General features: G+C 33.5%; 3 protein-coding genes and 1 pseudogene across 3 annotated transcripts; 3 read left to right on the top strand and 1 right to left on the bottom strand.

Moving 5' to 3' along the window:
- On the top strand, window positions 306-2,365 carry LOC109353396 (probable prefoldin subunit 4). Its single transcript, XM_019595651.1, has 3 exons — window positions 306-526; window positions 619-729; window positions 1,963-2,365. The coding sequence occupies exons 1-3, from the start codon at window positions 518-520 to the stop codon at window positions 2,221-2,223; spliced, it is 381 nt and encodes a 126-aa protein (XP_019451196.1). The 5' UTR covers window positions 306-517; the 3' UTR covers window positions 2,224-2,365.
- On the top strand, window positions 2,946-6,291 carry LOC109353505 (receptor-like protein kinase ANXUR1). Its single transcript, XM_019595806.1, has one exon. It carries the CDS (start codon window positions 3,459-3,461, stop codon window positions 6,063-6,065), a length of 2,607 nt encoding a protein of 868 aa, XP_019451351.1. The 5' UTR covers window positions 2,946-3,458; the 3' UTR covers window positions 6,066-6,291.
- On the top strand, window positions 11,858-12,847 carry LOC109355056 (histone H1-like). Its single transcript, XM_019597970.1, has 2 exons — window positions 11,858-12,028; window positions 12,140-12,847. Exons 1-2 carry the CDS (start codon window positions 11,951-11,953, stop codon window positions 12,701-12,703), a joined length of 642 nt encoding a protein of 213 aa, XP_019453515.1. The 5' UTR covers window positions 11,858-11,950; the 3' UTR covers window positions 12,704-12,847.
- Window positions 15,787-17,930, bottom strand: LOC109353839 (annotated as a pseudogene).

Here is an 18,732-nt window from a genome sequence, read left to right as displayed (position 1 = left end):
ATCTCCTCTTGTAAGCAATGTTAGAAGAACTCGATTGAGTAATAATCTCATCAATGATTAGACTTGTAAACGATCGTGATTTGCAACCTCCATTAAATGAGAAATTAAACCATTTTGAACTATAAAAATTATGGCTAAATCATATTAAATCCAATTAAATCAGTCAGAAAATAAATAAGATGGTTCACTAATTTTTTTTTAAACAACTAATCTAATGTCTTGATTTGTTTCATTCCAAAAGAAGTTGAAAATTTGAAATATGATTATATTTCAATGTCATTTGGTCCAGTATCTATCAATTCAATTTCGTTCTTAAATTCCAATCCACTACTTCCACTCTCTCCCAATTCTCAATTTTACCCTAACTTCATTTTCTCCCAATTCTCGGGTACTACTTTCTTCACTTCTTCGATTTCTTTCCATAACCTTTTCCCCACACAATCGGTGACGTCAGCTAGTGGCACTGCTATTGAAATCCATAGCTGGATCAAAAACCCTAAATTGAATCAACAACATCATGCAGCAGGTAACTCAAAACCCTAAATTTGAATTAACCTTTTTTGTTTTGTTTTAACAAAAATATATCAAATGTGATATATTTTCTTTGTACATGAAAAGGGTGGAGGATCTGAAACGGAGGTAACATGGGAGGATCAACAGAACATCAATAAATTCGGAAGGTTGAATAATCGGCTTCACGATCTTGAAGATGAGATCAAATTTTCGAAGGTAATTTATTGTTACTTCTTATTTATTCTACTTTTCTTCCTGAAACTCGTTAATGGTGTTTATGGGTCTGAAAATGATGGGTTCCTCAGTGGTGAAGATGTAGAGGAGTTGGGGTATCGTGTACCCAGATGGGAAATCATGAAATGTGTTTTTGATTCCCCTTTTGTGAGTTCTGCAAAAAAAAAATCACGAGGCCTAGATGCCTTTTGCTTAGGTAACCGTGGACGTTGATGATAACGGGTCTGTTGGCCGAGGAGGATGATTCACATGGTGTCATGTTGTAGCAAAGAGGCAGTGGTGGTGAGGAAGTGAAGTTGGGTGAGATGGTGAAAGAGAGTGGTTTTTGTGTTAGGCACGATGAGGAGATGTTTGTTGAGGTTTGTGGTGATGTTGGTAATGATTAAGGGTTTGAGTGTGGAGATTTTGAGTTGTTGCTGTGGAGAATAGGGTGGAATTGCATGATTACTTTAATTGGAAGAAGGATGAAGAGGTTGTCAATGAAGAAGATGGCAATGAGCTTTTATACGATAGACAGCAGGGTGATGGTGTAGAGATTGCCTTGAGTGGTGAAACTGGTAATTTTGATTCTTTTGTTGTGGAATTAGGAGAACTCTAAGCCTGTTCTTCATGACAATGTGGTTTCGGGCCGTGGTGGAGCTTGGATAAAGGTCTGATCCAATACAGCAGCGGAGTGCTGAAGATGTTTTTGATGATAAGGTAGAGAGGAAAAATAGAAGTCATTCAATAATTATAAAGGCAGGCGAGTGAACGAGGCTCCCACATGGTAGAGTGAGATATGAAGAGGGTAGATAGACACAACCTTACCCGTACAAGAATAGAGATAGTTTCCAAAATTTGATCCCTTGACTTCCACCAGAAGACAACAACCTTAAAATGATCTTATCCTCATATTTAATTATGTGAACTAACTAGTTATGTTATAGTTTTGCTTAAGTAAGCAGATTACTTAAGCCTTTTGCTTTAAACATTGAGTTCATTATCTGTTCTGTTCTGACTTCTGACCCATATATATAGATGAGCGGTAGAGTTATCTTCTTTTCTGTCCTTGCTTCTCTCTTTGGTTTAATGAGACAAAGCTATTGATGAAGTATCTGTTCTGCAAGTCATGTCATGATTTTAATTTCACTGCCATCCAAACCATTTGCAATAGCAACTCCACCATCTTTGTTGGTACTATGATTCAAATGTAACCGGGTTACCTTTCTTTTTCAGGAAACCAACGATAATTTAGAGGATGCAAGCAATGAGTTGATTATCACAGATGAAGAGGTTGTTCGGTTTCAGATAGGGGAGGTTTTTGCCCATGTGCCAAAGGATGAAGTTGAGGACAGGATAGAACAGATGAAAGAAGCGACAAGCCAGAAATTGGAAAAGCTTGAAGAAGAGAAGGAATCTGTGCTTGCTCAGATGTCGGAACTGAAGAAAATTTTGTATGGGAAGTTCAAGGATTCAATCAATCTTGAGGAGGATTAGATAGTTTTTTTAATATGACCTAATGGACCTTTGGATTTTTTTCCTGTCAGATTGTCTCATGTCTCATCCTTTCTTTGAAGTTTTGAATGCTGTCCTATTTGAACTCTATTGGAGGTCCATTTATGCCTTTCTTTGGCTTCTTTATTCTGTGAATCAAATTTCTTACTTCTTAGTCTCCAATAAGGAAGGAAATTTGTTTCACAAACAAGTTCTTTGGTTTATGACATTGCTCGCCTCAACTCTGATTCTAATAATTTGCTGATGGGATTTGAAGGATAGAAAGAAGAGTGAAACAGGATAAATTAGTATTCAACATTAATATTGCCTTAACATCAATTATAATACATGTTTTGTGTGTATACTCAATGTCAATTAACACTCTGCTAGTCACATACAGATGGTGAACCAATGCACTAATCTTGCACGAGTCAAAAAGTTAGAGATTGAAAGTGATATAAAAATACGGAGGCACAAAAGTTGTAAAGACGATAAAAGCTTACCTAAGCCTTTATATTTTTATTTTTTTGTAAACAAAAGATCCATGATTTCATTGGGTCACAATAGCTGCTATTTCGGTGTACGTGCGAAATAGATTTTGTTTTGATGGTAATTTGTTATAAGAAACTCCATTCATATCATGAATGTGTTTTCCAAACTACATCCATGCTAAAATCTTTTTCCTTTTTGTCTACCAAATCCATTGGATAACTAAATATAGCTCAAACTGACCTGTTTTTTTATTCAAAGCATGTTGTACTTTTGTAACCACTCCAATTCATTCAATACGATCCTCACTCTCTATCATCAATTTAAAACCACCCCAACTTCTCAACCATTGGGACGTTAACATTCATCAAACAAGACAAAGAGGGAAAAAAACCAAAACATAAGAAACTCCAAAATTGGAAGTTAGAACAAAGGAGTAAACCAAAGTCCATAATTCCCATAATACAAATAATAAAGATTTAAAAACTTCACCTCTGTTTTCTTGCCTGGTTTGGTCCATCGAATCCAGGTAGGTTTTTTCCCTTCTGTTTACAAGCTTTAATCTCCATGCATGAATTATTATCATGCAATAGAGAAACAACCCTTTCATTAGAGCACAAACTCAAAACCAAATAACCCATTTATTCTCTCTGGCGTACAGGAAAATCATAACTTTTTTTCTTCTTGTCCTGTAACTTATCTTACCCTTATTAACTTTTTTCCTGTACGCCTTTTCTTTTCTTCAAATCATGCATGACCCCAATGTCCTTATATCTCTTCTTTGCACCCTTGTTTTGTTGCATGCCCTTCATGCATCAAGCAAGGACTCAGATCCTTTGATCTTAGGGTGTGGATTAGGTGAAGGTGGTGGCAAAGATGGTGATGGAAGACAATGGTTACCTGATAACAAATATGTATCAGGTGGAAATTCCATCACATCAAAAGCCTCATTCCAAGACCCTTCACTTTTATCTGAGGTTCCATACATGTCAGCAAGAATTTTCACATCAGAAGCAACATACAAATTCCCTGTTCAAACGGATAAGCGTTATTGGCTAAGGCTCCATTTCTATCCCTCTGTTTATGACAGTTACGATCCTTCCAATTCATATTTCTCTGTCACTGCAAATGAGGTTACCCTCCTCAGCAATTTCAGCGCGGCGATTACTTGCCAGGCCCTCTCACAAGCTTATCTTGATAGGGAGTACTCACTCGCGCCTTTGAATTCGGATACTCTCACCCTTGTTTTTAAGCCTTCTGATAAGCACAATGGAGCTTTTGCTTTTGTCAATGGGATTCAATTGATCCAAATGCCTGAGATATTTGATTCTGCTTCACTGGTGGGGTATAATGATCAAACCGTGGACGCGAAAAGTTTACATTTTCAAACAATGTTTCGATTAAATGTTGGTGGGCAATACATATCTCCAAATCAAGATTCTGGTCTAAGCAGAATGTGGTATGATGATACACCTTATATTTATGGTGCAGCCACTGGTGTCACCAACCAAGCTGCCAAGGATGTTAAAATTGATTACCAATCTATGCCTCAGTATATTGCTCCTTCTAGCATCTACTCGACTTCGAGATCCATGGGCAATAATAAGGATATCAACATGGGGTACAATCTCACATGGATTTTTCAAGTTGATCCAAATTCAATGTACCTTACAAGATTGCATTTTTGTGATTACTATTACTCCAAAGTGAATCAGATTGTTTTCGATATATTTGTCAACAATCAAACGGCGCAGGCTCAAGCTGATGTGATTGGATGGACAGGAGGTAAAGGAGTTCCAACTTACAAGGACTATGTGGTATATGTGCAAGATAGTGTAGGTGAAGATCAACTATGGCTTGCTTTGCACCCAGCACCTGATACAAAGCCTGAGTTTTATGATGCTTTACTCAATGGGGTAGAGATATTTAAGCTAAATGACACAAACTTGTCTGGCCCAAATCCTCAGCCTTCTGATATGATGGTTGAACATGAGGTGAAGGAAAGAAAATTCGAAGACAAAGAAACGCATTATAGTAAGACTTTTGTTATTGGTGGAGCTGCTGGAAGTGTTGTAGGTGTTGCCTTAGTTGCTGCAATATGCATTGTTGTCCACAAAAGGAAGAAGAGGTCTCCAGGATCATACTCACTCAACTCAAGTTGGCTTCCTCTCTACGGGAACACGCACACGAGTGGAAACTCCAAATCGACAATTTCTGGCAAGAGTACTGTTGGTAGTAGCAACTTATCAGCCATGGCTCAAGGGCTGTGCCGCTATTTCTCGTTACAAGAGATGAAGCAAGCGACGAAGAATTTTGACGAGTCCAATGTTATTGGTGTTGGAGGGTTTGGAAAGGTTTACAAGGGTGTTATTGATAATGGCTTTAAAGTTGCAGTCAAAAGATCTAATCCGCAATCAGAACAAGGAGTTAATGAATTCCAGACTGAGATCGAGATGCTTTCGAAACTGAGACACAAGCATTTGGTGTCATTGATTGGGTTTTGTGAGGAAGGTGAGGAGATGTGCTTAGTTTATGACTTCATGGCACTTGGTACGATGAGAGAACATCTTTATAAAGGAAACAAACCAACAAGTACTCTATCATGGAAGCAAAGGTTGGAGATATGCATTGGAGCTGCAAGAGGCCTTCACTACCTTCACACCGGGGCAAAGTACACCATCATTCATAGAGATGTCAAAACAACAAACATTCTCCTCGACGAAAACTTTGTCGCCAAGGTTTCGGACTTTGGATTGTCAAAAACTGGTCCAAACATGAACCAAGGTCATGTTAGCACTGTGGTGAAGGGTAGTTTTGGATACTTGGATCCTGAATATTTCAGGAGACAACAATTGACTGAAAAATCTGATGTGTACTCATTTGGGGTTGTCCTGTTTGAAGCTCTTTGTGCAAGGCCTGTTCTGAATCCTAGCCTTCCAAAGGAACAAGTGAGCCTAGCTGAATGGGCTATGTTATGCAAAAGAAAAGGGACATTGGAGGATATCATTGACCCTAGTCTCAAAGGAAAGATCAACCCTGAAAGCTTGAAGAAGTTTATCGATACAGCTGAGAAATGTTTATCTGATCACGGACTCGATCGGCCCTCGATGAATGATCTGTGTTGGAATCTAGAATTTGCTCTAAACCTGCAAGAGAACCCTGATGGTTCACCTCCCTCTTCATCACATGTTGTTGAATGTGAGCTTGAAGAAGTAAGCTTGAAAGACCATAACAACGACGAAATGGCAGCGCATTATAAGAACCTGAGCCTCGGAAGTGAGCATGATGATAGCCAAGAATCCAGTGAGAATTCCACTGATATCTTCTCACAAATTGTGAATCCAAAAGGGAGATGAGTAGAGAATCCAAAAGTGAGCATGTTTTTTTCTTTTTCAGTGTCTAATGCTTCAATCGTTTATCTCATTTGCTGGGTTTCCTTCATTTCTACTCTCATTATCATTTATAAGGCTTACCATGTGTAATTGTCTATAGCATGCTACTTTATAAGAATGCTGCAAAATCAAGTTCACCCTGCTTGTAATTTGTTTATAATATAGTTCGATATAATAGTATCATTTATAACTATAATAGTATCAACATCATGTGCAGCATTTTGATTAAGGACTATAATTCTGTATAAATATAATAGAATAAACCTTCAATACAGTCCATACAACATAGTAGTTTCCACTTTTCACGGATTAGGCATTTGAAATTTGTCATCAAGTACTCAAAAGATTTAAAATGTCGCCCAATTTATTTGTCTAAATATTTAAGTCCTTCAATTTGTCATTATTTTTCATCTTTCACATACTTAATTGATGACACAACTTTGATAAACTTTATTGATGATACTGTTATCTTTTGAGTGGGTTATATTTTATTTATTCTAAATAATATAATAAATTCTTTATGATAAAATATCATTACAGGTGGAAATATATCAGTTCCTCTAACCGATGTCTATTATTGGTTTATAATAAGTCATGTTAGGTTTTTTTGTTAATATATTATTAGACTTAGATTTTTTACAAAACCTATTTAGTTTAAGAGATAGTGTTTGAGGTCATCTAAAGTTTAACAGATTGACCTATAAAATTATACTATAATAATATTTATATTATACTATTTTAATATAAATAATATTATATATATATATATATGAAATTTTAATAAAAATAAAAAAGTATATAAAAATGTAATGATTACTATATAATAGCATTTAAAGGAATATATGTTGGCCTATTCAAAAGTAGCATAATATAATAAACTTTAAATTATTATATGTTACCTAACTAAGTCTCTTTAAAGTAAAGTTTGACCTGATCATATGTTTCAACCCTTAACTATCATGACAATCTATCTTAACTGGTTTATAATTGTTGCCACCAAAACTACTACATAATATCAACACACCAATGTCATTTGTACACACAAAAAAAAATAATAGTGTAATATCTATGCATTGATAATATAAAGTTTTATATACAATAAGTGTATCATTCACTATTCATTTGTATTACTTTTATTTAAAAATTAATGATAATTAAAAATGAATAATAAGTGATATAGTGACAGTATAAAAACTTCTTATACTATCATGTATTTATATTTTTCTCTTATATCATATATTAGATATTTAATATTGGCATTGAAGGGTGCTTTTTATAAACTAGCCGCCAAAATCAATGTAAGGAAACCACCTAATATCAAATTGTGCAAAGTCATTATTCTATAACTTTTAAAAGCCTCAAACAGTCAAACTCATGATACGTGAAAAACCCTAAAGCCAGATACGACCATGAACTTCATTGATTTGATTTTGTGTTTGTGGTTGGTGACTTGGTGGATTTAATTTGATTTGTATGGTTAATTTTGATAAGTTAAGAGGGAAGAAGCTTGAAAGGTTCATCAATGATTGTTAATAGTTATTTTTCAGGGTTTCAAGCACAGGAAGAAAGACAATGAGAAAGAAAATGGAAATAATTATTCTATAGCTAAAATTGAGGGTACGGACAAACTTTATGGATAAACACACACAAATATAAATATATATATATATATAAATGCTTTAATTTTGGCACAATAATGGTACTTGAAACTTTAAAACAATCTATTATTTGTTTTTATCTATACTTTTAAACTATTAATAAAGTTAAAACAAGTAATAATCATCATTATGGTATAATTTTTATATTCTATATTTATCATTTGTAATTCCTCTCATTAATAATTACTATAAACTTCCATACATCATTCTATTGCTTTCATTTTAATATTATATCATTAATCTTCTACATATTTATTAATGATGTTGATTCAAGTGGTACATGATTCCTCTTAAGTAATATATCGGATTTGAGTCTTGTGAATAAAAAATATCAGTTGAGAGAATTAGTTACACATACATGTAAATGTTTTATACCTTGAAGATATGAAGATGATACATTTTCAATATCTTGAATGCCATTTAGGATTCTTTTTTATTTAGGAAAAAAAGGGAAACGTTATGAAAAAAATATTTGGGGATATAACAGTTTCATCTAATTCGAATTTTTGCGTACCTCACAAATGAACCAAATAAAAGGATCATTCAATTAAGTTTATGATAAATTTCATTTTAGAACTGAACCAACCCAACCTAATCATGAGCTGAGTCAGTTTGCTTCATCGATTCACTTTTTAAGGAACATGTCAAATTTTGCCATATATTTACACATTTGCCATTGAGTTATTCTTCATATGTAAAATTATATTTACTCAAATGTTATAAAAGTTTCATGAGTTAGGGAAAGAGAAAATAACATAACTTTGTTTCAAGTATCACATTAATTGTTCATCGATTTTGTAATTTGGTTCTCACAGTTTTGGATCTTATGAAACTGCTAATTGAACTGGCGATACAAACACTTTCTTAATAAATTAACTAAGTCGAATCATATTTTTTGTTTTGGTTCAATTCCATTGATTTCATGGTTCAATTCCATTAGTTTCATGGTTCAATCTTAAACCACTTTTACCCATAAAATTATTTGTCAATTGAGAGAAATTTGTCCTTATTTCTGAAAAGAACTTACAAAAAATTGTCTTACTACTTATGTTCTCTCCATCACCTCAATTGTGGGTAATGCCTCCACCATCATTTTCAATGCTACTACTGTTGTTGTTGCCACAATTACCATCATTGAGATCAACATTGTAATTATCATCATCTCCACTATCACTTCCGCTATCATTGTCATTGTTGTCGTCATTACTATCAATGTCATAGTTGTTGTCATCACCACTATTAAAGATATATGATAGATTATTTTGGAAGATGATAGTTCGTTAGAAAGTGAGGAATTAGCAAGTTAGGTTTATGTTAGTTACTTGCTTTACAAGTATTGCGAAAATAATGCGGAAGCATAAAATGAATATTGTGAATCTTCATTGATTTAAAGGATTACAAGTCACGTGCTTATATACACAATACAATGATAACTTGTGATACAATTAACAACTTAACAAACTAACTAAGATATTAATCACATGTGTAAAATTTGCAAAATGTATCATGGTAGCTTTTGATCTCCAATAGCCCCCTCAAGCTGAAGGATAAATGTTAATGACTCCAGCTTGATAATTTGATTTGATAACAGTGTGATGGATCGGAATCTCGATCTTCATGTGATTGGATTTTCTCAACCACTTGATTATTTTTATGGTCAAAAATCTTGACCATATTCCCATGGTTTTTCCATGGTTTTACAATGTTGGAGGATTCTTTGAGTATGCAAAAGAACCCAAGAAAATGCATCTCTTCTTGTTCTTTGGACAAGATTGATATTGAGATGATTAGAGTGTGTATGGTTGTTGTTGTTGTTGTTGTTTGATTTGTTGATCTTGACGTTGATCTTGTTGTTGTTATTGATGATGATGTTGTTGTTGTTGATGATCTTGTTGATCTTGATGGTACTTGTGATTCTTTCCTTGACTTCTCTTTGGACTGATATTGCTGCATCTTTTTCTTTCTATCTTTCTTTCTTCTTTATGGTAAAAGATCAAACACAAAACAATGTATGTGAATAAGATCAAAGAACAAGTTTTAACTTCAAATGGATATTGATTACGCAGCAACAAAAAGCTCCAAAATTTATGGAGATTAACCTTAGAGTGAAGCTGAAACTGTTCTTACCCTCCAGCTTTATTAATGCTCTCAGACAACCTAAAACAACTCCGGCCAAGATAATATTCAGGAGAACAAAAATATTATTGTTGCTATTGAATCTCATTTCATAATTATGCAACTCTAGCAAAGTTATTGTATTAGCCATGCATACATTTCTTGATGGCCATTTATATGGTTCTCTTTCTATTTTTCCACTACAAGATACTATCAGAAGCAAATGAAAGAAGGTGTAGGAGCCATGAAGAAGAATAAGAAGACCAAGAAAGAAAAGAGAGTAGAGGTTGAATCTTTTGGATTGAAGCATCTCCATATCTTATCCAAAAGGTGTCTTAGCTACCCAAGAAATATCACTTTTGAAAACAATTTGCTGTGAATGGCCTCCTTGGCTTTGAATTTGATGATGGTTCCTTCTATTGAATTTGCTGTGAATGGCAGTGAAGGTGGTGGAGAAAGAAAGAATGATGATAATTTTTGTTGAACCTTGGAAGGTAAGAATAATCGTAGAAAATATGCACCGATGGTGACCACAACCTTCATAATGAAAGCTCTGATACCATATTGCGAAAATAATACGGAACCATAAAATGAATATTGTGAATCTTCATTGATTTAAAGGATTACAAGTTATGTGCTTATATACACAATACAATGATAACTTGTGATACAAGTAACAACTTAACAAACAAACTAAGATATTAATCACATGTGTAAAATGTGCAAAATGTATCATGGTAGCTTTTGATCTCCAATAACAAGCTTTCTTTTCATTCTTTTCTCTTGTATAAATAAACCATATTGACTCACTTCTTATTCAATCAATTCAACTCATTCAATGAGAATATTATCAATCTTTGTTTCTCATTTTTCTTCTTTAAGCTTTCTTTTATACACTTCTTGATTCATCAAAAAACTTTCTTTTCATGGCTCTTACCACATTTTAACAACCACCTCAAGCATTACTATCATCATCATATGTGTTATTATTCTTGTTGTCATTACAATCATCACCACCACCATCTTAGGTGTTATTGCTACCACCACCATTGTTGCCACTATTGCCACCACCACAAACAACATATTTTATTTACATTTCGTAGACAATGTGATTGGTTGGTGCAAGTAAAATTTAAAGTGTAAAGAAAGCCGATAGGCAAGACAAAGTCTTGTCTTTGTGGTGATACTAGATTCCATTTAGAGGCATAGGAACACTTATCTTTGAGAATTTAAATACAGATCCAATTTCTATTTGTATTAAAATTATAACTAGAAGTATGAGTGTTTTCGTATTGGTTCCATTGGTTGGATTCCTTCATATGGTTTAAATTTTGATTTGTGTTTTCTGAATAAAGTATATCATGGTGAGGAATAAATTATCTCCTTACACATACTTATTGTCTAAATGATATAAGAAGAGAAATTATTTTCTCACACCATGAGATATTTCGTCATCTTTCATATTTTCTATATAGTTCCTAGCTCTTGTTCTATTAAATTGTTGTTACACAATGTCTCTAATTTTTATTGTAGAGGTTTATAGGTTCTCTATCCTCTTTGTTTTCCAAACTTAGTGTTCACATACATCATCCAAAAAAACTAGATATTTCCCAATGTGATGAAGCATATAGGCCAAATAGATAGTGGTTAAAAAGCTAATTTGAAGTAGAAGAATAACATCAAAACCTTCTTAAAATCCATGGCCTAAATCACATGTTATTTACAAATGAAATCCCCCCTCAAAACACACCCCACCCATACCCAAAAAACCAAAAGCTAAAAAGCAGCTCCTATACGTAACCACCATTACTTAATACTACCCAATCCGTGTGCCTCTGCTGACTTAAAATCAGAACCGTAGATAAGCCTCCATCTAAAGGCTATTATTTAAACAACAGTGAAAGATTCTCGATCCGTGCCACTCCCGTTTCCACCAATCACTACTCACCATTTCCCTCTTCACACACGTCTATATAAACAGATACTCTTTCGTGTTGATCTCACATCTTCACTTCATTCTTATATTTCAATCTCTTTCATAGTTCAATTTAGTTTCTTTCGAATTCAATTTCAACCATGGCCGTCGCTACTCAAACCAAGCCCAAGAAAACGGTGCCGTCTAAGAAGCCTCTTTCCCACCCTCCCTTCGCTCAGGTAAATTCAATTCTCTTATTTATATTTTCGAATTTAATTTTCACAAATTGTAATTTGCAAATCAATTATCCAATTTTGATTGATTTATTGTGTTTATTATTTCAAATTCAGATGATAACTGATGCGATTTCGAATCTGAAAGAGAGAACTGGTTCAAGCCAAATTGCGATCGCAAAGTTCATAGAGGAGAAGCATAAGGATTTACCTTCAACCTTCAAGAAGCTTCTTCTCCAAAATCTGAAGAGATCTGTTGCAGCTGGTAAACTCGTGAAGGTTAAGAACTCCTTCAAGCTTGCTCCTACCGTTAAGGCTTCAGTGAAAGCAGCTGCTGCTGATGTGAAGAAACCTAAAACTGTAGCTAAACCTAAAACCGTGGCAAAGCCAAAAACAGTGACTAAGCCTAAAACTGTCGCTAAGGCCAAAACTGTCGCTAAGCCTAAAGCTGCTGCAGCAACTAAAGCTAAGCCGAAAGCTGCTTTGAAATCAAAATCTGTTACCAAGCCTAAGGCGAAAGCTGTGGCTGCCGGCGCTAAGCCAAAGGCGAAGAGCGTGAAATCTCCGGCGAAGAAAGTGGCTGCTAAGGCAGTGAAGAAGGCGGCGGTGAAAAGTGTGAAAAAGGCGAAGAGTGTGAAATCGCCGGTGAAGAAAGTAGCTGCAAAGAAAGCAAGGAAGTGAGGGTTTAATGTGGTTTTGGGATTAATTATGTTTTATGGTTTTTATTAGTAGTAGTATAGAAAGAGGGATTGAGATTGTGGTTTTAGACTATTCTTGTAAATTCGTTTTTGGTAGAAATGTAACAATCGTTGGTTTCTGCATTATGTTCACTTACTCAGGAATTCGTGTTTTGATCCTATATTAATTCTAACTTCAAAGTTCAAATTATTTGCAACCTATGAAGAAAGCCGACTAATTTTATTTATGTATTTAATATTTATATAGTATCACAAATGATGTTTTTTTTGCATCCTCATTATATTGTCGATGCATAAGTATTGCATCATGTTTAATTTTTTGCATATAAGGAGCTCACTTTGTTGTTAGTTATTATTGTGTGACATGATGTTTTGAAGGCACGTTCAATAGACTGAATTGTTTTTGGTATGGTTTCTTAAGATTCTCATTGAAAGTGAATTCTGCGCGGGTTGATTTAGGAGAAAGGATCATTCCTGTACAGTGTACACCGGCATAACGTTTCAGATAACAACACATGACAATTTTTTCATAATAGTGTCCTTAAGGAATTAAGCTTAGAGTATTGTGTATTGAATAATTGAATTTTGACCTAATATCATATCTGAATATACTTTGTCTTAAAGTTTAATATCTATGTTCTATTGTATAAAATTTATATAGAGTAGTTATTTTGTATTACTTTTATTTAAGTGTCGATAATTAAATATGAATGATCAATAATAAATATATTTTATAAAAAATTCTTATCTATACCTTATGCTAGACTAAAAGTTTATTGATATTTAATTTTTGATTAAGTGAGTATATATACTTTTTGTTTAGTAATTAAAAGAATGTAATATTTATGTATCAACTAATGATTTAGAGATAATCAATATCTCTTTTATTCTCCATTCATATGTTTTTTTTATCTTACTAAAAAGGCATTTATGAGAAAAGTATATTAACCTTAAATAGTTCAATGCACAGAAGTTTTTTGGATTATGTTAATAAGTGTTTTAAAGATTGTTTAAGGAATATACATTTTAGTAAGTAAATCTTAAAAATCTGATTTCAATGTCAAAAGCAGAATGTGATTTATTTTAAACGATAGCCTGAAGATTTTATTAACCTTTTCCAAGTTTATAAACATAATGCAGTTTTGTTAATGGCTATGTGATGAAACAAATAATTTTTAAGTATAATAAAATCCATCATTCCTTAATTTAGTACGCTATTTTTGTTACAGTATATACCTCTAAAAAAATGGAAACACAGTATGGCGCTTATTAACGGTGATGATATTTTCCTATTAAAAAATATATGTTTCCCTCTTAATCCAGTATTGGTGGGTGAAGAGTTGTACTCATTTTCATAAGCCTTCAAAATATTATGGCATGCAAGCGAGTTTGGTTACATTCGTTGTGTTTTGCGTGTTTGTTTAATTAATATCATGTTTTTCACTTTTTTCTCAAATTATTTCTTCTCTTTGGGTTTCCCAAGTTTTTTCCTGTGGTACCAGTCCAGTTGGTTAGAGGAGGTAGAATAATGATAATATTCTTTGTTCTAATTTCTAAAGAGTCCACTCTGACCACTCAATTGGTCAAGCTAAGTGTTTAAACTTCAAACATCCTAAAATTGCATTCTTTCACCCTTCCTTAAAAGAATAAAAGTAAATTATAGTTTGCTTATAAAAAAATTGTGGTGTTCTTTGGCTAGTTTGATGTCTCTATTTTTGTTCTGTTTGGTGAGTGAATAACATGCTCGTTTCAACTCCTCATTGAAGAGGAAAAAACATCCTCAAAATATGGTTTAGTGATGTAAAGCCTTACTGGATCCTCATAGTCGAAGATTTGATTCCTATAAATAACACTTGTTGGGAGGGGCAACCACGAACCCCGGAAGAGATTGATTCCTTACACAAAAAAAAGGTGAAAAGATGCCTTTGTTAATAACAAAAAATAATAAATTATTTTGATAGTAATAAAAATGGTGATGTGATGCTATTGTGTTTATTTGATGATACAAAAGACCTAATATAAACTCATATTTATACTAATAGCAGACTCCTAGTTAAATAAGAAACAAATTATAAAAGATAAAATAAAGTAATCTTAATCCTAAAAGATCTTTTAAAATACTCTATAAATCTAAGATTGATCATCATAATATCAGATATTATATATATATATATATATAAAATCTAGATATTCTATTGAGATATTATCATATATTCAAACTTTTGTTCACATGGTTAATTATTGATGTATGCTTTTCCTTTAAATGGTTAACATTAATTTGCTTCTGTCAAGTGTTTAAGTCCTGCAAAGTTTAAAAGATGCTTCTTCTATTTGGTGATTAAGCTTTGCCTAAACTGAATTTTGAAAATTGCTGCCAAAATTAATTTTTATTTGTATTTTCTGGAACAATTGTTTTGGAGAAGCTGTAAGAAGATGAAAAGGAACCAACAGAAAGCTGAAAGCTTTGAATAGCTATGCACCTCAATCGTTAGATTTCTTTCACATGCAATCTCTTTCTTTTAAATTTACATTATATTGTTTATCCTAAGCTGGATTTGCTAATGATAACTGAATGAGCAGCATCACACAATTTGTATTACTCTATATATCATCAACTGCAATTGGTGAAAAAATGTAAGTTAAAAATTTAATTATTACGTATTGTTCTAAGTAGTCAATGGTCACAACTGAAAGCACATAAATTGAAAAAAATTACGGGACAGAAGATTGCTTGCTATTGAATGTAGTCCCAAATTAAAGAGTTGATACCGAACAAACACTTATCTAAAGTTTCCTATAAACCTTTGTTGGATCCTTCAACATCATAGTCTCATTTCCCTAATGGACTTCTCTCAAAACACAGAAGACTAGACTTAGCACTCAGATGATGGCTTCTCTTACATAAAGATACATGTTTTATATAACTGGATCATAATATATAAGATTCTGTGTACCAACATATTCCGAAACAAAACTTATACAACACAAGTTGACACAAACCACAAAAATGTTAGTCCTGAAAGAAAGAAAAATAAGCTATCTATTGTTCAAACATCCCAAATGGTGACAAAGGAAAGTGAAAGCTATTTTACTCTCAACTGGAGGTCAGTAGAAATTTAAGAAGATCATGAATGGACTGATATGTTTGCATTCGCCTGCTCCGCGATCTTAGGCCGAGCTGTTTTGATATCCTTATCCACCTTTGGTCGTTCTTTGATTTTGCAAATGTCATTGCTGCAGCATTGACTTGGTCCTTGGTTTTTGGAGTTAAAGGGTTGTTAGATCTACCTTTGATGTGGCTGCTAATGCTGCGACTTATATGATCCTAAAGTTCAGAAGATGATTTCACAGCATCACCCAAGCTCCTTCTCTGGTTTAGTTTCGGTGACTTGGGGCGAGTAAGTGGCAGCTGCAATCAAAGGAAACACGATGAATAGAAAAGAAAAGAGGAAACAATGGAACTCCGTGGCGGTTGGAGGCTCTCCGGTCGTGTCTAACAGAACAGATAGAAAAGAAAAGAGGAAAAGTACCTTCTTGAGTTCAGTCTTAGGTGGAGGCCCTCCATTGTAGAAGCTTGGTAATGGTTTCGCTTTGATTACCAAGTTCTTCCTCAACTGCTTGATAGCGGCTTCTTGCTCTTCCTGAGGGTTACTAACAATTCAGTTATTTTATTTTCCATAGAAATTCTAGTAAGAGAAGAAAGAAAAGCAAAAAGTGAAGAAAAGAAGTATGCAATTACAAGACAAATATCACAATACCTTTTTCCTTGCCTCATACCGGCTTTTTTCTTCTTCAAGAGCTTGTTGTTTCTCTTCCAACTTCTGATAAAACTGAATAGAAAAATTTAAATGATAAGATTAATGTGGAGTGGCATCTAATTAACAGAATATACATCATCAGAATTAACCTGTCAGTAAATCAATACCTCCCTCCGTTTCTCTGCACGTTCGGAGCTTCTCAATGCAGGGGCTGAACCCAGAGTCACTTTAGATCTAGATATGGCACTAACACTTGTGGTTAAAGAACAATCATAGAATAACAACTGTAGTATGTTATTAATATATAGGTAATAATCAACTATAGTTGGAAGGTTGCAAATAGTTTCTGATCGAATTTCGTCAAAAACTGTAAATAGTTATAAGTATTCCTATGGCAGATTCTAATTTCTTCCAATATACCTAAAACTTGTTCTGTTCAAAACAAACCATCAAAATGTTCAATCTTAGAGGATACGAGGAAGCAATAGAACAAGTATCTTCATCACCATGGTGCTTCTTATCATCACGCTGCTGTCGCTGCACAATAATCTCATAAACAAACACACACTCACAAATAGCAAAACAAGCAATTACAAAACATCCATGTAAACCGTAAGGTCAACAAACTAGCAGTGCAATCTTTAAGCCTATTTTCTTCTTTGCAGGTATGCATGGCTCTAATTATTTAATCAAAGGCTTATTTTTTTCATTTCGTGCTTTCAAAGGAATCTCTTAGCAGACTTACTTGTTTATTTGGCAACAAGTGAAGAAACAAATACCTAGAATGAGAAACATATCTCACACAAACAAGCATTTAGTACAAACAAAAAGGGGATCAAGTTCTGGTACTCTCTAACATCTTCACCTTTCTCATTTCCTCATGTACTATGGGAAACAACTTAATACAACAACTTTTATGCACTTATTATGCATACTTGCCTCAGTTTTACAATAGTTACAAATTTAAGTAGTTCATAGTTTTTGTTTTGTCTAAAAAGTGTTAAACAAGCAAGACTGTTCAAACACTACCTGTGAATTCTTTGATGAATTAGGTGATTGTGTGTTCTTATCACTTCGCGGCGAGTTCAGACCAGTTGCAACAGCTTTAGTGCTGTCAATCTGTGAGCATAACTTTTCGCTGCCAACCGTCTTCTGCACTTCAGATTTCTCATTCTCCTCCTCAGGCAAGCCAACACTACCATTAGTGATTTTGGCACTCAAAACTTCCTTCTTCTCATAACACACCTTCACTTCACGATCATTTTCTTGAACCTTAGCTGCAGCTATGACACCATTTGGTTTCTCGTCCACAACCTTTATTTTTGTGACTTCCCTCCCCATGATACTGTTATGATATAATTTACAGGGTGAGTAACAAAACACTTAGCAGAAATTAATTTAGAAGCACTCTACTTATGCTGGAAAAGATGTTTTATGTAAGCCTAAAACTTTAAGAAATAATGCACCAACAAAACAGGTGACCCTCTATTACAAAGTAAAGAAGGTAAGAATGCTTCTTGTGATATTAAAGGATATACTATTTTGTTTTAAATAATGATAACTCTTGAATTGGAGAGTTGTGAATGAAATGGTAAGACTCTTGGAAAAGAGTCTATATATAGTGCTTAATGGAAGCATTATACTTATCAGAAAAATACTTTAAACATAGTGTCAATCTCTGCCCAGAAACGTTTGCTCTATTAGCCATAAATAAGGAAGAACATATAAAGAAAGGGAAAGAGATACAAGAGTTTCTCTATTGACAAAGAACAATACACAACGTACAAAGAAAGGAGGATCGAACTATGATTTTTTAAGATCCATTTACACATGGTTTCCGTGATAATAATTTACACGTGGTAAACAGAACAACTGAAATTGTTTGTGTTACATATGTTTCTCTCTATTCTGTTATATTTGTACGGTTGAAATATAGCGTAAACAGTGTGTTTGAAAAGTGAAAAAACTACTATTATAGAATATGCTTGTATGAACTGTCAGATGTTTTGGGTACAAACCATTCACTATATAATATATCATTCCAATTCTGTTTAAATATGCAATATAAATATATTGCATTAACATAGAAATGTATATTATATATAATAGTTAACAGAGATACAATATATTACATAACATTAACAGCTAATATAGATTTATATATATATATATATAACGTTAACATATTTATATTATACATGTTATATATATATATCAACAAATTTATATATATGTAACTAGGAATATATATATA

The sequence above is a fragment of the Lupinus angustifolius genome, chromosome LG08 (assembly GCF_001865875.1).
Source record: "Lupinus angustifolius cultivar Tanjil chromosome LG08, LupAngTanjil_v1.0, whole genome shotgun sequence".
Lineage (NCBI taxonomy): Eukaryota > Viridiplantae > Streptophyta > Magnoliopsida > Fabales > Fabaceae > Lupinus > Lupinus angustifolius.
The sequence above is the reverse complement of the archived record's forward strand: the minus strand, read 5'-3'. Positions and strand labels throughout refer to the sequence as shown.